General features: G+C 50.3%; 1 protein-coding gene across 10 annotated transcripts in view; it reads right to left on the bottom strand.

Annotated features, from left to right (window-relative positions):
• Nucleotides 1-15,353, bottom strand: part of ZFR2 (zinc finger RNA binding protein 2) — a 42,220-nt gene extending 26,867 nt beyond the window's left edge. For 3 of the 10 annotated variants that reach the window (XR_012331142.1, XR_012331143.1, XM_073803449.1), the window contains exons 1-3: nt 11,454-14,700; nt 6,659-6,799; nt 5,774-5,875 (exon numbers count right to left, since the gene is read on the bottom strand). Coding sequence is in view for 2 of the 10 variants with exons in the window: in XM_073803449.1 (XP_073659550.1) it covers nt 5,774-5,826 (53 nt within the window). In the remaining 8 variants the exon portion in view is untranslated. The other 7 variants (XR_012331146.1, XM_073803448.1, XR_012331139.1 and 4 more) reach the window with 7 other exon arrangements.
• Between the last annotated feature and the right edge of the window lie 237 nt (nt 15,354-15,590).

The following is a 15,590-nucleotide window of genomic DNA, read 5'->3' as shown; positions in this document are numbered from 1 at the left end:
GAAGGGAGGGGGTTGGGAGGATGAGTTAAATAGGTGAGGGAGATTAAGAGGTACAAACTTCCAGTCCTTAAGTAAGTAAGTCTGAGGAATGTAATATACAGCACGGGGAATATAGTCAATAATATTGCAATAAATTTGCATGGTAGCAGATGATAACTGGACTTATCATGGTGATCATTTTGTAATGTATAAAAATATCAAATCACTATGTTACATACCTGAAATTAACAGAATGTTGTAAGTGATTATACTTCAATTTAAAAAATTACCCCCAACGATGTGGCTGCAAACAATAATAAATATTTACCATCTTCACAGATTCTGTCGGTCAGAATTTGAGAGTGGCGTGGATGGGCTCTGACTCAGAGTCTTTAAGACGTTGCCAATAAGAAGTCGACTAGGGGAATTCCCTGACAGTCCAGTGGTTAAGACTCCACGCCCCCAATGCAGGGCACGAATTCAGTCCCTGGTCAGGGAACTAAGGTTCCCCATGCTGCACGGCACGGCCAAAAAAAAAAAAAAGAAGAAGTAGTAGTTGGCTAGGACAGCATCATCTGAAGGCTCGACTGGCGTAGTGGGGGTAGTGAGATCTGCTTCCGGGATGGCTCCTTAACATGGTTGGTGCTTTCCCAATGCTGCTTGAGTGTTCTTACAACATGGCGACCAGCTTCCCCCAGAATGAGAGATGCCAGAGAGAGAGAGAGAGGAAGGACCAGGTGGAAGCTATCCTTGTTATGAGCCTCAGACATCACATGGCATAACTTCTGCCACATTCTGCCTTAGAAGTGAACCACTAAATACACCCCACCCTCAAGGGGAGAGGATTAAGCACCATCTTTTGAAGGGAGGAGTGAATTTATTTATGGGAATATGGAATATGAATTCTCTTAATGAATACTGAATATGAGAATTTATGGCAATATTTTTAAACCACCACATGCTACTCCCCATTTTCTACTGTTACACATGTTCTGCGTATGTTCTGTATATGCTTTCTTGTGCCAGCTTCCCCTCATGGCTTCTTGTCCAGCCTGGGTCCCACACGACCTGCTCCAAACAGGGCACAGCTGAGGAGAATGGGGTGAGGATGGCTGCCTCAGATCCATAAGGATTTAACCTGGAGCTGGGGCCACCTTCTCCTGAGTCACATGGGAGAGGTGTGGACCAACCCAAACTGGCTTTGGGAGGACGATAAAAAGCCATGCCGTTGAAGCCACTCAGAAGGCTCGACAAAGGGGTCTGAGCTGCCCAAGCTGCAAGGGCGGGAGTGCTGGAGTCCAAGTGTGAGCGCAGACCTGGAACTCTCTGGACTGAGCCCTGCTGCCTCTGCTAGGTAAGAGGCCATCAGCACTGCAGTGATGCTTTCTTTCTTGCCTGGCTTCCCAGCGTGCCAATGGCCTCCACCTCCAGAAAGGTCTCTGCCCCCAGTCCTGAAGACCCAGCGCACCAAGTGGTGCCAACTGAGGGTGCTGAGGCAAAGTGTCTCCTGCGGTGGAGGGCAAGTCTTGTCCTTTAGCTGAGGGCCTGAGGGAGTAGAGACAAGCTTGGGGCTTTCTTCACCTGCTCCCGCAGTGACCCAGCTCAGGTCAAAAGCTGTGTCTCCATCTGGTGGGGGGCCCACCTAGGGAACCAGTGAGGCGGGCAGTTGTTGACCTTGTTCCAGGCCAGGAGATCAAACAGCCTGTTCTGTCTAGGGCAGGGTTTCTCGATCCTGGCAATGCTGACATTGCAGCCCGATCACTCTCTGTAGGGGACCATCCTGGGCACTTTGGGCTGTGGAACAGCATCCGTGGCCTCCACCCGCCCAATGCCAGAGGTGTCCCCAGTTCAAACAACCACAGATTTCCCCAGACACTGTCCGGGTGAGAACCACTGGTCTAGGACAAGCCCAATCCCAGGGCACCAGCTCTGAGTCCCCAGCTGCAGATGGGCAACGTCATGTGTTGGTTTACAGCTGGTCCAGACCCTACTCCAGAAGGATCACCAGGACACTTCGGGCTACCCTGTGACTCGGGATCAGGCTCGAGACAGCACGTTTGCGGGCGTAAACTAAGAATTCAGGACATGTTTTGGTTGTATACGACCCTGAGTAGTGATGCTTATGCACTCTGAGGTTTGAAGACCACTGAGCTAGACCAAAGTCAAGGACAAAAGGAGAGTCTGCTCACAGATGGCTGGGCGTCCAAGCCATTTGATCTTGATGTAACTCAGTGGTGGGAGATCTCAGGTGTTCCCGTGCCCTGCAGGGTGACTCCCGTCAGTTTTATTACGAGGGCCTGCAAACGTCACAGCTGTGAGCAGACTGATTGGCTGTGAAGCGTACAGGGTCAGGGTAGATATCAGCTTTGAGTGTGGGATGCTGAAACGCCCTTGATCTCACCGGAGGTCACCCCTGCCCCCTTCTACTCAGATGACAGGATGAAGCACCACTCCTGTGCAAACAGCTGAGACGCTGGGGGAGGGGCGGGGGAGATAGAGACACACCGTCTGTTAGAAGTATGGATGTGCTGACAGCCCAGCAGGCAGCAGGAGCCTCCCCCTCCAACCCAGAGCCTGAAAAGGCCTCACCTATGAAGAATACTGGGATTCCAGAGAGGGCTCAGATGCAGCCCCCTGGGCTGAGAGAAGGGCCTGGCACACACGTGGGAAAGGGAGAAGAGCACAGGGGCTGACAGGGGAATGGCCCTGTGTGCTGAGGGACAGAGGAGGGGTGGGTGACAGGAGGCTGGATGGTGGGCTCGGGACTCTGGGATGCCAGGCAGAATCCGAGTTTTATCCAGTAAGCAATCCGGAGTCACCACAGTATCTCAGGACAAGATCTGTCCTGTTTTAGGATGCTAAGGTGGTGCTGTGGACTGAGTTGTACCCGCCCCCCCTCAAATTCACATGAAGCCCTAACCCCAATAAGACTGTGTTTGGAGATAGAGCCTTTAAAGAATTAAATGAGGCCATAAGGGTGGGGTCCTAATCCTATAGGACTCGTATCCTTATGAGAAGAGACACCAGGGATGCCCACACAGAGGGAAGACCACACAGGGACACAGGAAGAAGGCAGCCATCTGCAGGCCAAGGAGAGAGGCCTCAGGAGAAACTAACCCTGCCAGCACCTGGATCTTGAACCTGCTTCCAGACTGTGACGAATACATGCATTGTTCAGGCCACTCAGTCTGTGGTGTTTTGTTATGGCAGCTCGAGCAGACTAGACAGGTGGTGATGGCTGTAGAGGGGAGAAGCTGAGGGCAAAGCTGATAGGAGACACACAGAGGCCACTTCAGGTCACCTATGCAAATTTCAGCCAGGTCAGCTCCCGGTGGTCGAGGGCTTTGCAGACACCCAAAACGGGGCTTGCAAAGCAGTCAAATAAACGTTTCATGACTATGGTCAAAGTGGTAGCTGTGACCCCAAAGGGAACAGTAGGCCCACCTGAGTAACTGCTCAGGGCAGCACAAAGCTGTTTGTGGTCCGGGAGGATGACGTGTTGCCTGGCTTTTATTTAGCTAAGCAAGCTCTGCGGAAGTGGAGCATGGATGCCCTCAAGCTGGGGAGGGTGCACGTGCCATGGGACTCGTGCCCTTCTCAGGAGAGGGCTCAGCACAGTGGAGCCCAGACGGAAGGGATAAAGGGAGAAATGGAAGGGATTTAAAAGAAGGCTAGGCCAAGTATGGCCACATCTGCCCACTGCCTGTTTTTTGCACAGCCCATGAGCAAAAAATGAATTTTGCATTTTTAAGTGGTTGGAGAAAGTTAAGAGAGTACTATTTCATGACACGTGAAAATTATACAAAACTCACATTTCAGTGTCAAAATATAAAGTTTTGATGGCACATAGCCATGCCCACCTGTTTATGTATTGCTTTCAGCCGCTTTTGCCCTATAGTGGCCAGGCTCTGTAGCTGCAACAGACCCAGTGTAGCCCGCTGTTGTGGACTGAATGTTTGTGTCTCCCCAAAATTGTTATGTTGAACCCCTACCCCTCAATGTGATGGTGTTAGGAGGTGGGGCCTTTGGGAGGTAACTAGGATTAGATGAGGTCATGAGGGTGGGGCCCCCCGTGATGGGATGAGTACCCTTATAAAAGTCACAGGAGAGCTTGCCTCCCCACTCCGCTCTCCTCCAGGTGAGGACACAGTGAGAAGTCAGCATTTGCAACCCAAAGAGGGTTCTCACCAGAACCCAACCCTGCCTGCACCCTGATCGCAGACCTCCAGAGGAATAAACTCCTGTTGCTTACAAGCCACCCAGTCTGTGGTACTTTCTCACAGCAGCCTGAACTAAGACACCCCTGGAATGGAAAGTATTTGCTCTCTGACCTTTTAGGAAAAGGCTTGCTGATCCCCAGCTTAAAACAGCCATGGTTTATTTTGTTCCTAACTCTGTAGGCTGGGCTGGGCTGCATCTGAGGTCAGCAGCAGGCTGCTCCACTTCTGGAGGGCAGCTGCTGTCCAACGGGCACTGAAGCCCTCCTCTGTGTAGTATCTTCTCCTCCAGTGGTCCAGCTGGGGGCCCTTCATGTGGCAGGGTCCCCCAAGATGGAGAGGACGTGTGCAAAGGCTCTGGAGGTCTACGCTTAGAACAGGCATGAACAGGATTGGCAGCTCGAACAGACGTTACACCAGAATACCATAGATTGGGTGGCTTATAAACAACAGAAATTTCTCAGTTCTGGAGACTGGGAAGTCCAAGATGAAGGAACCAGCAGACCAGTATCTGGTGAGAGCCTGCGTCCCGGTTCATAGATAGCCATCTTCTCACTGTGTCCTCAAATGGCACAAGGGGTAAGGGAGCTCTCTGAGGTCCCTTTCAAAGGGTACTAATTCCATTCACGAGGGACCCACCCTCATGAACTAATCACCTCCAAAAGGCCCCACCTCCTAATGCCATCAACTTGGGGGTTAGGTTTCAACATACGAATGGGGGGTGGGGGGTGTATAAACCTTCAGTCTATGGCAGTATCTCTTCCGCTGCAATCTACGGGCCAAGGAGGAGCACAAGGAAGCCCAGGCTCGAGGGCCAGGGAAATGGATGTATTGATAATTTCTAGATGGGAAGAGCTGCATGGTCACAGTGGAAAGGGCGTGGATATAAGAAGGAACAACATAAAGGACAGGGGTGTTTTGGCAAACAATCTACCACATCGAGGTTTTAGGAGCTGAGCTAGCCAAAAAATAGCTCATGGGAGCGACTCCTCAGGCATGGCCCATATGGTTGTCAAAGCCTAGGTAATCTAGAGCAGGGGTTCTCACCTGGGGTGATCCTGCCCCCAGGGGAAAGGGGGTGATATTGAGGACATCTGTGGTTGTCACTTTGGGGGGCTCCTGGCATCGAGTAGGTGGGGGCCAGGGATGCTGCTCCACACCCCATAGCGCCCAGGACGGCCTCACAGAGAACAATCTGAGAAACTCAGACCTGCAAGGTCTGGGTGCCCAGGGTTGGGGATCAGGGATTAGAGCCTAACATTTAAAGGTAGGGGGCAGGAAGGTGAGTCAGCAGCAGAGGCTGTCACTCCCGCCCAGGCTCCCTGCCCCAAGTCTGAAGGGAGAGTCCCCACACCTCTTCTCCGGCTCCCTTTGGTAAGAGGTCAATTTCTAATAGCCTTTTTCTGGGTCCTTTTACGAATGAGATGAAAGCTGTGACTTCCGGCCCTCTGTGACTCCCCGGAAATGGCACAGCTTTGCCGGTAATCACCTGGGGCCTCACAGGCCCCAGCTTAAGAATCTCTCCTTGAATGGGAGAGCAAAAAGCATTTGCTGAGACTAAAGCAAAGTTTACGTGCCCCTGTGTGGCGTGGCGTGTTCCCTTCTCTCGGAAAATGTAATAAATCCTCATTCAATGGCAAGACGGCCCCTGTCGTCAGTCACCTCCATGCATGAAAATCCTGCAGGCACAAATGAGACACTCCCTTAGAGCAAGGTTAAGAGAAGAGGTTGAGGACGCGAGGGTTCTACATGAGGACCAAGGACCAAGATCAAGATCAAGGAAGAGCTCACAGGGGTTTCAAGCTTAGGAACTGGGAGGAGAGCCACAGTCCAGCAGCTGGCATGGGAACAGGAGCCACACCACCTGGCTCCCAATCTTGGCTCTGGCTCACCGCGGGGCCTTGAGCGAGTCACTTCTTCTTTCCTCGTCTCAGTTTACTCACCTGTAAAATGGGAACACCTACCTCTCGGGATGTCGTGACAAACAAGGACTCATGTGCTACAGTGCCTCGCACAGGAGCTCACAACGCAGCCCAGAGTGGCCAGATCTTCCCATTTTAAACGATACCAGAAATCTTTGGAAAGTCTCCCAATTTTAAAATACTGGCACCTAACTCAAATATAGCAAGTAAAAAACCCACTGCACGGGCCGAAGAGAGCTGGTGTGATAATCAAACATGGTCTGCAGGCTACCAGTTCTCAGCCCCAACCAAGAGCAAGGAGTTGGGAGTAGTTGTTGAAGAACAGAGTCACACATTTACTCTCGGTGAAGCCTCCCCTCAAGCAAGGGGCCTAAGCTTGTGCTGCTGCTGTCTGAAGTCACGTGCTGCTCACAGGGAGAGGGTGCCGCTGCACCACAAGGCCCAGGGCCGCTGTCCCCATGACAACAAGGGCCCAGTGAGTGTCGCCTGCCTGGCAGGGAGAAGAGCTGAGGCGGGAAGCTGGGGAGAAAGCACCGGCACCTGTTGGCTCAGGAAGAGTGGGACTGAAGCACATCTGTGTGACGCAGACTCACAAGTCCTGGCTGCCATCCTTGTCTTTGGGTCGCAGGATTTTTGGTCTGAATTTTGTTTTGGAGAGTCAGGCTTCTTTGGGTGCATCGTCTAGATAAGATTTGAGAATGCAAGGCTGGCAAGACCCATGGATATGAGCTTGTTCAGTGAGTCACCTAACTGATGGGGACACGGAGGCCCGGAGATGGAAGGGACTCGTCTGGGGAGGCCACATTCCCCGACCCAGGAAACTCTCTGGTACACGCTCTGCTTGCTCCTAAAAGGCCAATCGTAAGGACACATTGCACCTTGAGTGTAGACCTCACTTCAGAAGGGCGCATCTGAGGAATCTACAGGCAGGTGATGGAATGTCACAGGGATGGTCAGGAGGAAAGACAAGTGACTCTGGGTTTGCTGTAACAATGATCTCTGTTGCAGACTGCTTTCAAAGAATCATTCAGTGAGCACACAAACACAATCAAAACATATAGAGTATGAGAAAAAAAAATCAAGCGCAAGAAAGATTTTTGTGGAATCACAGTGCTGAGAAATCTTACATAGTGCTTTCTTTTTAAATCATGGACTCTTCCTTCCAGGGCATAGCTCTTCACCCACTTATCTATCAACCCTCCTCCTAAGGACCCCCACCCCCACCCCAATGGCAGAAACTAAACCAGAAGGAGGGGTTAAACCTGAGTGCCTAGCAGTTGGAAATCGCAACCTCAACGATCACCTACTTTGCAGTGCTATGGGGAGAAAACCTCGGCTCTGGCATCCTGACCTAGCTCAGTTTCCCAGGTGCGTCTGTGACTACTCACAGGGTTGAGGAACATTCGGAGCTTAGACGGTGCACTGTGAAGGGCGATACCCAAGGCTAACATGCGCACTCAAGACATTCATCAGGGAGGATATTTTCAAACCCGTTTTATTGGCAGTAAGATCACATTTGTTATTTTGTGGGTACATGCATACATATACACCCAGAGAGATGACTTCATTTGGCACTTCAGTTCACAAGGGTTTTTTTTTTTTTTTTTTTACGGTACGCGGGCCTCTCACTATTGTGGCCTCTCCCGTTGGCGGAGCACAGGCTCCGGACGCGCAGGCTCAGCGGCCATGGCTCACGGGCCCAGCCGCTCCGCGGCATGTGGGATCTTCCCGGACCGGGGCACGAACCCGTGTCCCCTGCATCGGCAGGCGGACTCTCAACCACTGCGCCACCAGGGAAGCCGCACAAGGGTTTTATTATTTTATTTTTATTTTTTGCGGTACACGGGCCTCTCACCGTTGTGGCCTCTCCCGTTGCGGAGCACAGGCTCCGGACGCGCAGGCTCAGCGGCTATGGCTCACGGGCCTAGCCGCTCCGCGGCATGTGGGATCTTCCCGGACCGGGGCACAAACCCGTGTCCCCTGCATCGGCAGGAGGACTCTCAACCACTGAGCCACCAGGGAAGCCCCCCACAAGGGTTTTATATTCAAAACATACAGCATACCATACATTCATTCCCATAACAATTCTGATTTTTCTAACAGAAGTTTTTTTTTTTCCACGAAAGCCTTATATGCACTCTCCATGTTAAATATCCATTTCAGACCCAGGTACTCCCGGAAGACATCCTGGAAAGGGATCTGGTGAACTAAATCCTTGGGCTCTTGGGAAGATGATGGAGAATTTCATTCCCTTACGCCCATCCGCAGCCTTCTTTAAAATGTAGTCAGGAGTCTCCAGCTCCCAGTCAGGGCCAGCCTAGCTCCTCAAGACAGAGCCACTGGGCTGCTTGGTGTTCCCAAGGCAGGGATTCCAGAGACTCGTGACGGGAGTTTCCTGAGCGTTGAGGGTGAGCCATGTTCTGTTTGGCAGTGGCACTCCCAGAATTCTCTTCTGTCCTTCTGAAAAGGAACGTGGTGCTCACATGGAAGGTGGCTGCATAGTTAGCCCCGCTGGTCAGATGCTTAAGAATGCCATCTTGTTGATACATGCTGGTTAAGCTAAAGAGAAAGCATTATGTACACTCGCCCTCCCCAGGAGCAGTGCAAGTGAGAGGACGCCCAACCAGGATCAATACGGCCGTGCCTTTTTGCTGCCATGAACCAAATAGGTGAAATGCTGTTCTGGGCACAGAGAGGGCTCATCCGTGGTTCCAGCCCTCTCCTGCTGCTTTAAGGGGCAGAAAAACCTCCACAGCAACATCTATGCTGGTCTAGCACATGGGCCTCTCGTGTCAACAGAGGGAGGTGGGACTAGACAGCCAGTGTGAGTTTCTCATAAGCAAGTACAACAGACGTCGAACCACCAACCCTGATTCAAGCAATGACATTCAAAATTTAAAAGAAGCCACTGGCTTTTTAAAAAACATTCATTCCGGGCTTCCCTGGTGGCGCAGTGGTTAAGCATCCGCCTGCTAATGCAGGGGACATGGGTTCCAGCCCTGGTCTGGGAAGATCCCACATGCCGCGGAGCAATTAAGCCCGTGCGCCACAACTACTGAGCCCGTGTGACACAACTACTGAAGCCTGCGTGCCTGGAGCCTGTGCTCTGCAACAAGAGAAGCCACCGCAATGAGAAGCCCTCGGCAACTAGAGAAAGCCCGCGTACAGCCATGGAAGACACAACGCAGCCAATAAATAAATTAAAAAAATCTATTTTAAAAACATTCATTCCAAGAGTCTTAGACATTATAGTTCTTTCTGTTCCCAGAGAGCAAAACTCACAAGGAGTTAACCTCAGTCAACAAAAGTGAGTTTCCAAACTACAAAGTGCTACAGAACCAAAGTGAAGTAATTCTCAATTCTTAGTCAACAGTTAATTTAAATATGCAAGCGGACAGTGATGTGCTGCAAATGCAACTTACCTCTGGGGGGAAAGAAAACCTGCCCAAAGCACAATATGTACCAAAAAAAAAAAGTCCCGTTCCCCCAAATATTTACAAATGAAGTTTCAGCTAGAAAAGTCTGGCAAGCTTAGAAGTACCCTCTAACGCAAGTATAAGAGAAAAGGACAGGCAGAGAATGTCAGTTCCCAGCTGGTGTGCGGATACCACAGTACAAGGGACAGAACAAGGGAACAATTACCCACCAGTTAGACCTTGGGTGGTACCAAAAGCTTTTCCTACCAAGATTCTAGAATACCCTATGAGTAAAGAGCACACTTCAGATTTTAAGGTGTCACAGACATACCAAAAAACAAAAGAAACAAGCAAAAAATCCCTGCGTTTTGTCAAAGCTTCCTAATTTTGTTTTGAATTAGACACCGTTTCTCACCTTAGATGAAAAAGCTATCTGAGCAGCTCAGAGCCGTGATGAAGACAAAAACTGGTATTATCTTCTTAACATACACGCAAAACCCCACGACCTTCTTAATCGACTAAAACCAGTCAAAAAGGAGGGCTCCTCCTTCTAGCTGGAATACATACTATTCCTTTTAATTATCAAATGTATCTATAATGTCTTCTACATTATCCTTCTGTGATTAAACTTTTAAGAACAGAAAGCAAGGTCATAAAGTGGAAACAGGTGTCATTTGGCTCACAGTCTGACTTTGGTTCTGGCATTTAAAATTTGGGGGATTTCATGTAGGACAGGGAATTGTGGGTTCTCTGGGAAACTGGGAAGACTTGCCACTCTGGGTTCAGTGCCACGTGTCAATGACAGGTGGGAGGGTGGGGTGCGCAGGCTGTTTTGATCCTCCCCTGACAGACCCTCTATCCTCTATCTTAGACGGTATTCACACATGTATGTGTCTGCTCCTTACAAGACCATCTGCAATTCCTGATCTGAAGGTTCACAAACTTTTGATCTACTAATAAAGAATGAATATAAAATAATGAATATAAAATATAGACTATAAAATAAGGAATGAATACGAGGTTTATAAATACCCTTTCTACACGTTTCCCTTACTTTTTAGGACTGCTCAGTTATTCATCCAGATCAATGGTCTTTGTCTCCTTACCTCCAAAACCACATAAGAGAACACCAATTACACTCACATGAAAAAAGAATTTTAAAGGATCATTTGAAAATGCTTTTAAATTTGATGTATTTGTTCTGATCATTCTAAATACACACATTGGTAGATCCAGACAAAAGACAAAATATAAAGTAAAACTTTTAAAAGTTCAGAAACAGAATATGTTGAGGAAAAAAATCTCTATTAGGAATTAACTTATGCTCTGATGTTGGTGAGTTGACTTTTAGCTCTAAAATGGATAAAATGAAAATTCAAAATCCATACTTCAAAAATTTTAAATGTACCTAATGTACGTGTGGTTGGAACACAGATAGTATAGTTCTGTCATTTGAAAGGTTTTCCTTAAAATATGCTGAAATCAGGTCTCGCCTGCAGTTGAGAGCCTTCCTGAGATGGGTCTTTAAGAAAACAACAGCAGGCACACTGTAAAAGGAGAACTCCTGTGCCTTGCTTTCCCAGGGTCCACCTCCAGTCAATCCCAACGGGGAGTACGCGGGAAGTGCTGCCGAGGTGCAATCATTGTCAGGACTGCTTCAAACTCAACTACAGGTTCCCACGAGCCCCACTCTCCTGCTTTTGGGTGTGGTGGCAGGTGCACCCAGTCCCTGAGGCAATGACACCAGATTCTCTCTGGCAGCTTGTGTTTCTGGGACCTAAGCTCAGGGGACAGACAGGCCTTGGAGGGTAACGTTCACTCTGGAAGGGCCTGGAGACCAGGGGGTCAGAGATGGGGTGCAGGCAACAGAGGCTGGCCTGGGTATGACCAGGACCATCTGAATCTGGTCGTAGCCGTACCTGACAGGGCAGCGGTCTCCAACCTGGGTGGTGTTAATGGGTGATTTTTCATCTGGCAGCACTGGGGCTGCCTATGCTGCCCCCCATGGCTGACGTGGGCTCTGTTGCCTTTCCCAAGCTATCTGTTGCCTCTGGAAGAGATTATTGAGAGACATGGGTTGGGTTATCATTACCATCCCCATGACACTGGACCAGATACTTCCTCGGCCTCCCCACTCCAGAGCAAGTAATTTTGCAAGGTCTGAAGAATGCGGCCCTAAACCACAATCTGACTAGGACCCAAACGAAAGGGGCAGGATCCAGGTGACAGCGTAAAGAATGGCGGAACCCAGTCTCCGCCAGCAGGCCCCACTGCTGAGCGGCTGCATCAGGCTAGGTCTGCCACCACGAGCACCTCCCCAAGCTCGGGCATGCCCTACCATGGGGCAAAGGCACAGCCTGGGAGCCAGGCAGCCCTCATTCCTAGCCAGACACCACCACTCACCACCCTGGGGATCCTACACCAGTTACTGCACCCTGAGCTTCGTTTCCTTATCAGCAAAATGGCTATCATTAATACCTAGCTCACGGGATTACTGTGAGGACTGGACGAGATATCAAGTGCTTGGGACTTATTCAATACAGAGAATCAGTAACCAGCGCTTCATATTGTTATCCACCACTAACAGAGTTCGATGGGGTTCCAATCAGGCTTCCAACTTCCTGATATTCTCCAGATGAAGGAATTCGGCTATTAACATTTATGCCAAAAGCTTATTAAAATAGAACTTCTCCTGATGGGAAATCAAGTATTACACCAAAACCCAGTAGCTGTCTTATTTAGGTTTAACAAGGATGCAAAGGTAGAGGTAGCCAGCTACACTAGATGGGTGGTATTTTGACAGAACTGCTAGAAAAGGGAAATATTACAGTAGATCTGGCCCGCCTGTCACATTCCACCCCTGGGGACATCCACCGTACAGCTCTGAGCTCTCAATGCTTTCATTACCAACTCGACTTAACTCACACAAAACTCTGCTGGATTTCTTGAGCAGCTCTCAGCCTCACACCTGAAAACTGCATTCAGTGCTAATTAAACACACTGTCAGACTCAATTTTCCACATGGGATTAATCCTTAATTCTGAACACGTGCAGCACTAACTCTAAGTCTAAAAAAGCTTTATGAGATTTAAAAGACCACCTAAAGTAAAATAAATGAAAATCATCATTATTTACAAGTAATTACAAACTTTTCTTATAACTTCATGAGTAAGTGTGCATCCGATTCTTACTGAACAACAATTTAAGAACAGTTCCAATTCCAACCCTATTTATGGATGACAATGTAAGGAATATTACTATCCAGGGCTATGGTTACCAATTTTAAAAGCCAAAAAAACCTATGCAAAATTCCTCTAAGAAATAAACTGTCGTCTTTGCTTTGGCAATCCATGAAATGGGCTTTGTAAATACTATTGTCCAGTATTTGTCCATAAAGTTGGTACTCACAAAATCTGTTACCTCATCAGTTTTTCCATGGCACATTATGTAAGAAATATATACTTTAAAAGCAGCTGAAGGTTTCAAGCAAAAGTTATTTCCCCCAAAAGAGAATGTCTAGTTAACTTAAAACTATTCAGACAATGCAGATTATCTTGTTTCAAGGTTTTCTGAGACTAAAATTGATTTTGCTATGATTCCTATGGGGTTTTTTTTTGTTTTTGTTTTTGCGGTACGTGGGCCTCTCACTGCTGTGGCCTCTCCCATTGCGGAGCACAGGCTCCGGACGCGCAGGCTCAGCGGCCATGGCTCACGGGCCCAGCCGCTTCGCGGCATGTGGGGTCTTCCCGGACCAGAGCACGAACCCGTGTCCCCTGCATCGGCAGACGGACTCTCAACCACTGCGCCACCAGGGAAGCCCGATTCCTATGTTTTTGATTTAGTTAAATCTACTCTTTTCTCAAGGAATAACACACATCCTTGGGGACAATTCTAAAGACACTGACTAATTTGACATTCAGTTCGTGGTAGTTTAACATCTTTAGTCACATGTCTGTTTACTGTATCACCTAAGTCATCAGAATCCAGACAAGAGCTGTGCCAAAGTGTTTAAATACCTTAATTCAGGTAAATGACAAAAACATCTGCTGAAGGCCCGCAATTACCTGTTTTACGAGTTAAGTGCTCAAACTTCTCCTCTGGAAGGTAATCTTAATAGAAAACCTAACATTCAAGTGATTCTCCACATCTCACTAAATAATGCACCGGAGAAAGAGAGAAAAAAAGAGAAAGAGAAAGGAGAGAGAAAGGAAAGAAAGCATTGGCAGCAAGCAGGCAGAGGGGCAGAACATTTCCAAAAGGGTGTGGTCCCTGACAGCCTAGCCTAGTCCTGCTGCTGTAACTAAGCACTGGCAATAAGAATGCTCTACCACCAAGGATGACGGAAACAGGGAAGGATAACATAAAAATGTAACACTCTGTAGCCATTCTTTCCCTGACCAGCCAACACTACACCTTTCAGACCACTCTGGATACAGAAAGCAGGAAGAGCTCTCTCAAATTCCACAACCCCTGGTTCCAAGGCCTGACCGAACTCCTCCTGATTCCACAGGAAAGAACACAGCAGCACCACAACAACTGGGTTGAGGAAGGGGTGGACACTAACTTTCCACTAGTCTTACCTATTTTCAACGTGCTGAATGAGAGCATGAAACAATCCTAACAGGCCCGTGGTGCAGCAGGCACCTGTCGCTCAGTTATCTAAGGGGCAGTTTGAATCCAGTCTGTGAGAAACTGGCCCAGGAGGAGGTTCTGCCAGGCTACCAGTTGGCAAGTGACACCAGGGCAACAAAGGAAGGTGGGTAGGGGAGCACTTTCCCCCAGGGATGCCCGCTCTGCCTGCATCCCCGCCTGGGACCTGGTCTGGTGTGCCAGGTTAAAGGACTGAGACCGCAGACAGGCTCCAAGGAGAAGCCCTGGAGAATGATGTGCGTGTGTACATTTGGGGTACAGACACACCCCATGTGTCTCTACCCACAGAGCCCTCCTTCCCCAGGCTGCTTCCCATCCCTGTCCACCCCCATCCCTGACTCTTCCCCCGGCCCCTGTCTGCCAGTAGATCTTAAAACATCCAGTCGCCTCCTCCACTGAGTTTCCAGGTCCCTCTACCCTTCCTTACTGTTCTCCCTCCCCAGGAAGCCCCAGGTGCCCACTCTCCTATAGGGTCTCAGGACTTCGCTCAGATCAAGACCGCTATGCCATCAAGTCTCTGCCCGCCCCTCCAGTCAGGCCTCTATCCCCCTCCCCCATGCCTCTGCCTCTCCCCCCGTCACCCTCCCAGGTCTCCGTGTTCTCTAACACCCCCTCCCCCCATCAGGGTTCTTACCTCCAAACCCCACATCCCCCTGCCTGGCCAGGAACCCCTCCAGGGCTGTCTTCCCTCCCACCTCCACTCCGCTCTCCCTCGCCGAGGTCTCTGCTCCACCCTCTGCCCCGCCAGGTGCACTCCCAGATTTCTGTCTTCTCCCCACCCCCACCCCAAGTCAGGAAGCTTGACCTCCCCGCCCTCCGTCCTCGGCCCTTGCCCCTCCCCCAGTCCGGCCAGGTACCCTCCCAGGCTGCCCCACCCCTCGTCAGATCTCGGCGCCCCCTCAGGTCCATCCCCGCGACAAGCCCAGAACCCTCTACCACGTCAGGAGCCCCTCTGCTCTCCCCGACAGTTACAACTCGGGGCCGCGGCCTCCCCGGGGCCGGGGCAGCGCGGGCGGCGCGGGGGCCATTACCTGTACTGCGAGCCGGCGCCCTGCGCGAAGCCGTAATAATTACTCGCCGCCATCTTGGCTTCTCCACAGTGCGCCCGCTGATCCGGAGACGCGAAGGGGCGGGGCCGCAGGCGCGTGACGTCATCCGGCCCGCGCCCAGGCCTCGTGCCGCTTGCGCCCCGCCACGCGCCCCAGGCCCCGCCCCCCACGCGAAGCTTGCGCCTTCTTGCTTCCTAGTCTGCGCCTGGGGGCGTGTCTTTGCCTCGAGCCCGCCCCGCCGCAAGCCTCGCCCCTTGCTTGGAGCCCCCACCTTCCCTGTGAGCGCCCAGTATCCGGGGTCTTTGGCTCCACCCCCTCCTTCCCGCCAAGCCCCAGATCCGGCCCTCTCTGTTTCCG

Source organism: Tursiops truncatus, chromosome 3 (assembly GCF_011762595.2).
Source record: "Tursiops truncatus isolate mTurTru1 chromosome 3, mTurTru1.mat.Y, whole genome shotgun sequence".
Classification (NCBI taxonomy): Eukaryota; Metazoa; Chordata; class Mammalia; order Artiodactyla; family Delphinidae; genus Tursiops; species Tursiops truncatus.
This window is presented reverse-complemented; position numbering and strand designations above follow the sequence as displayed.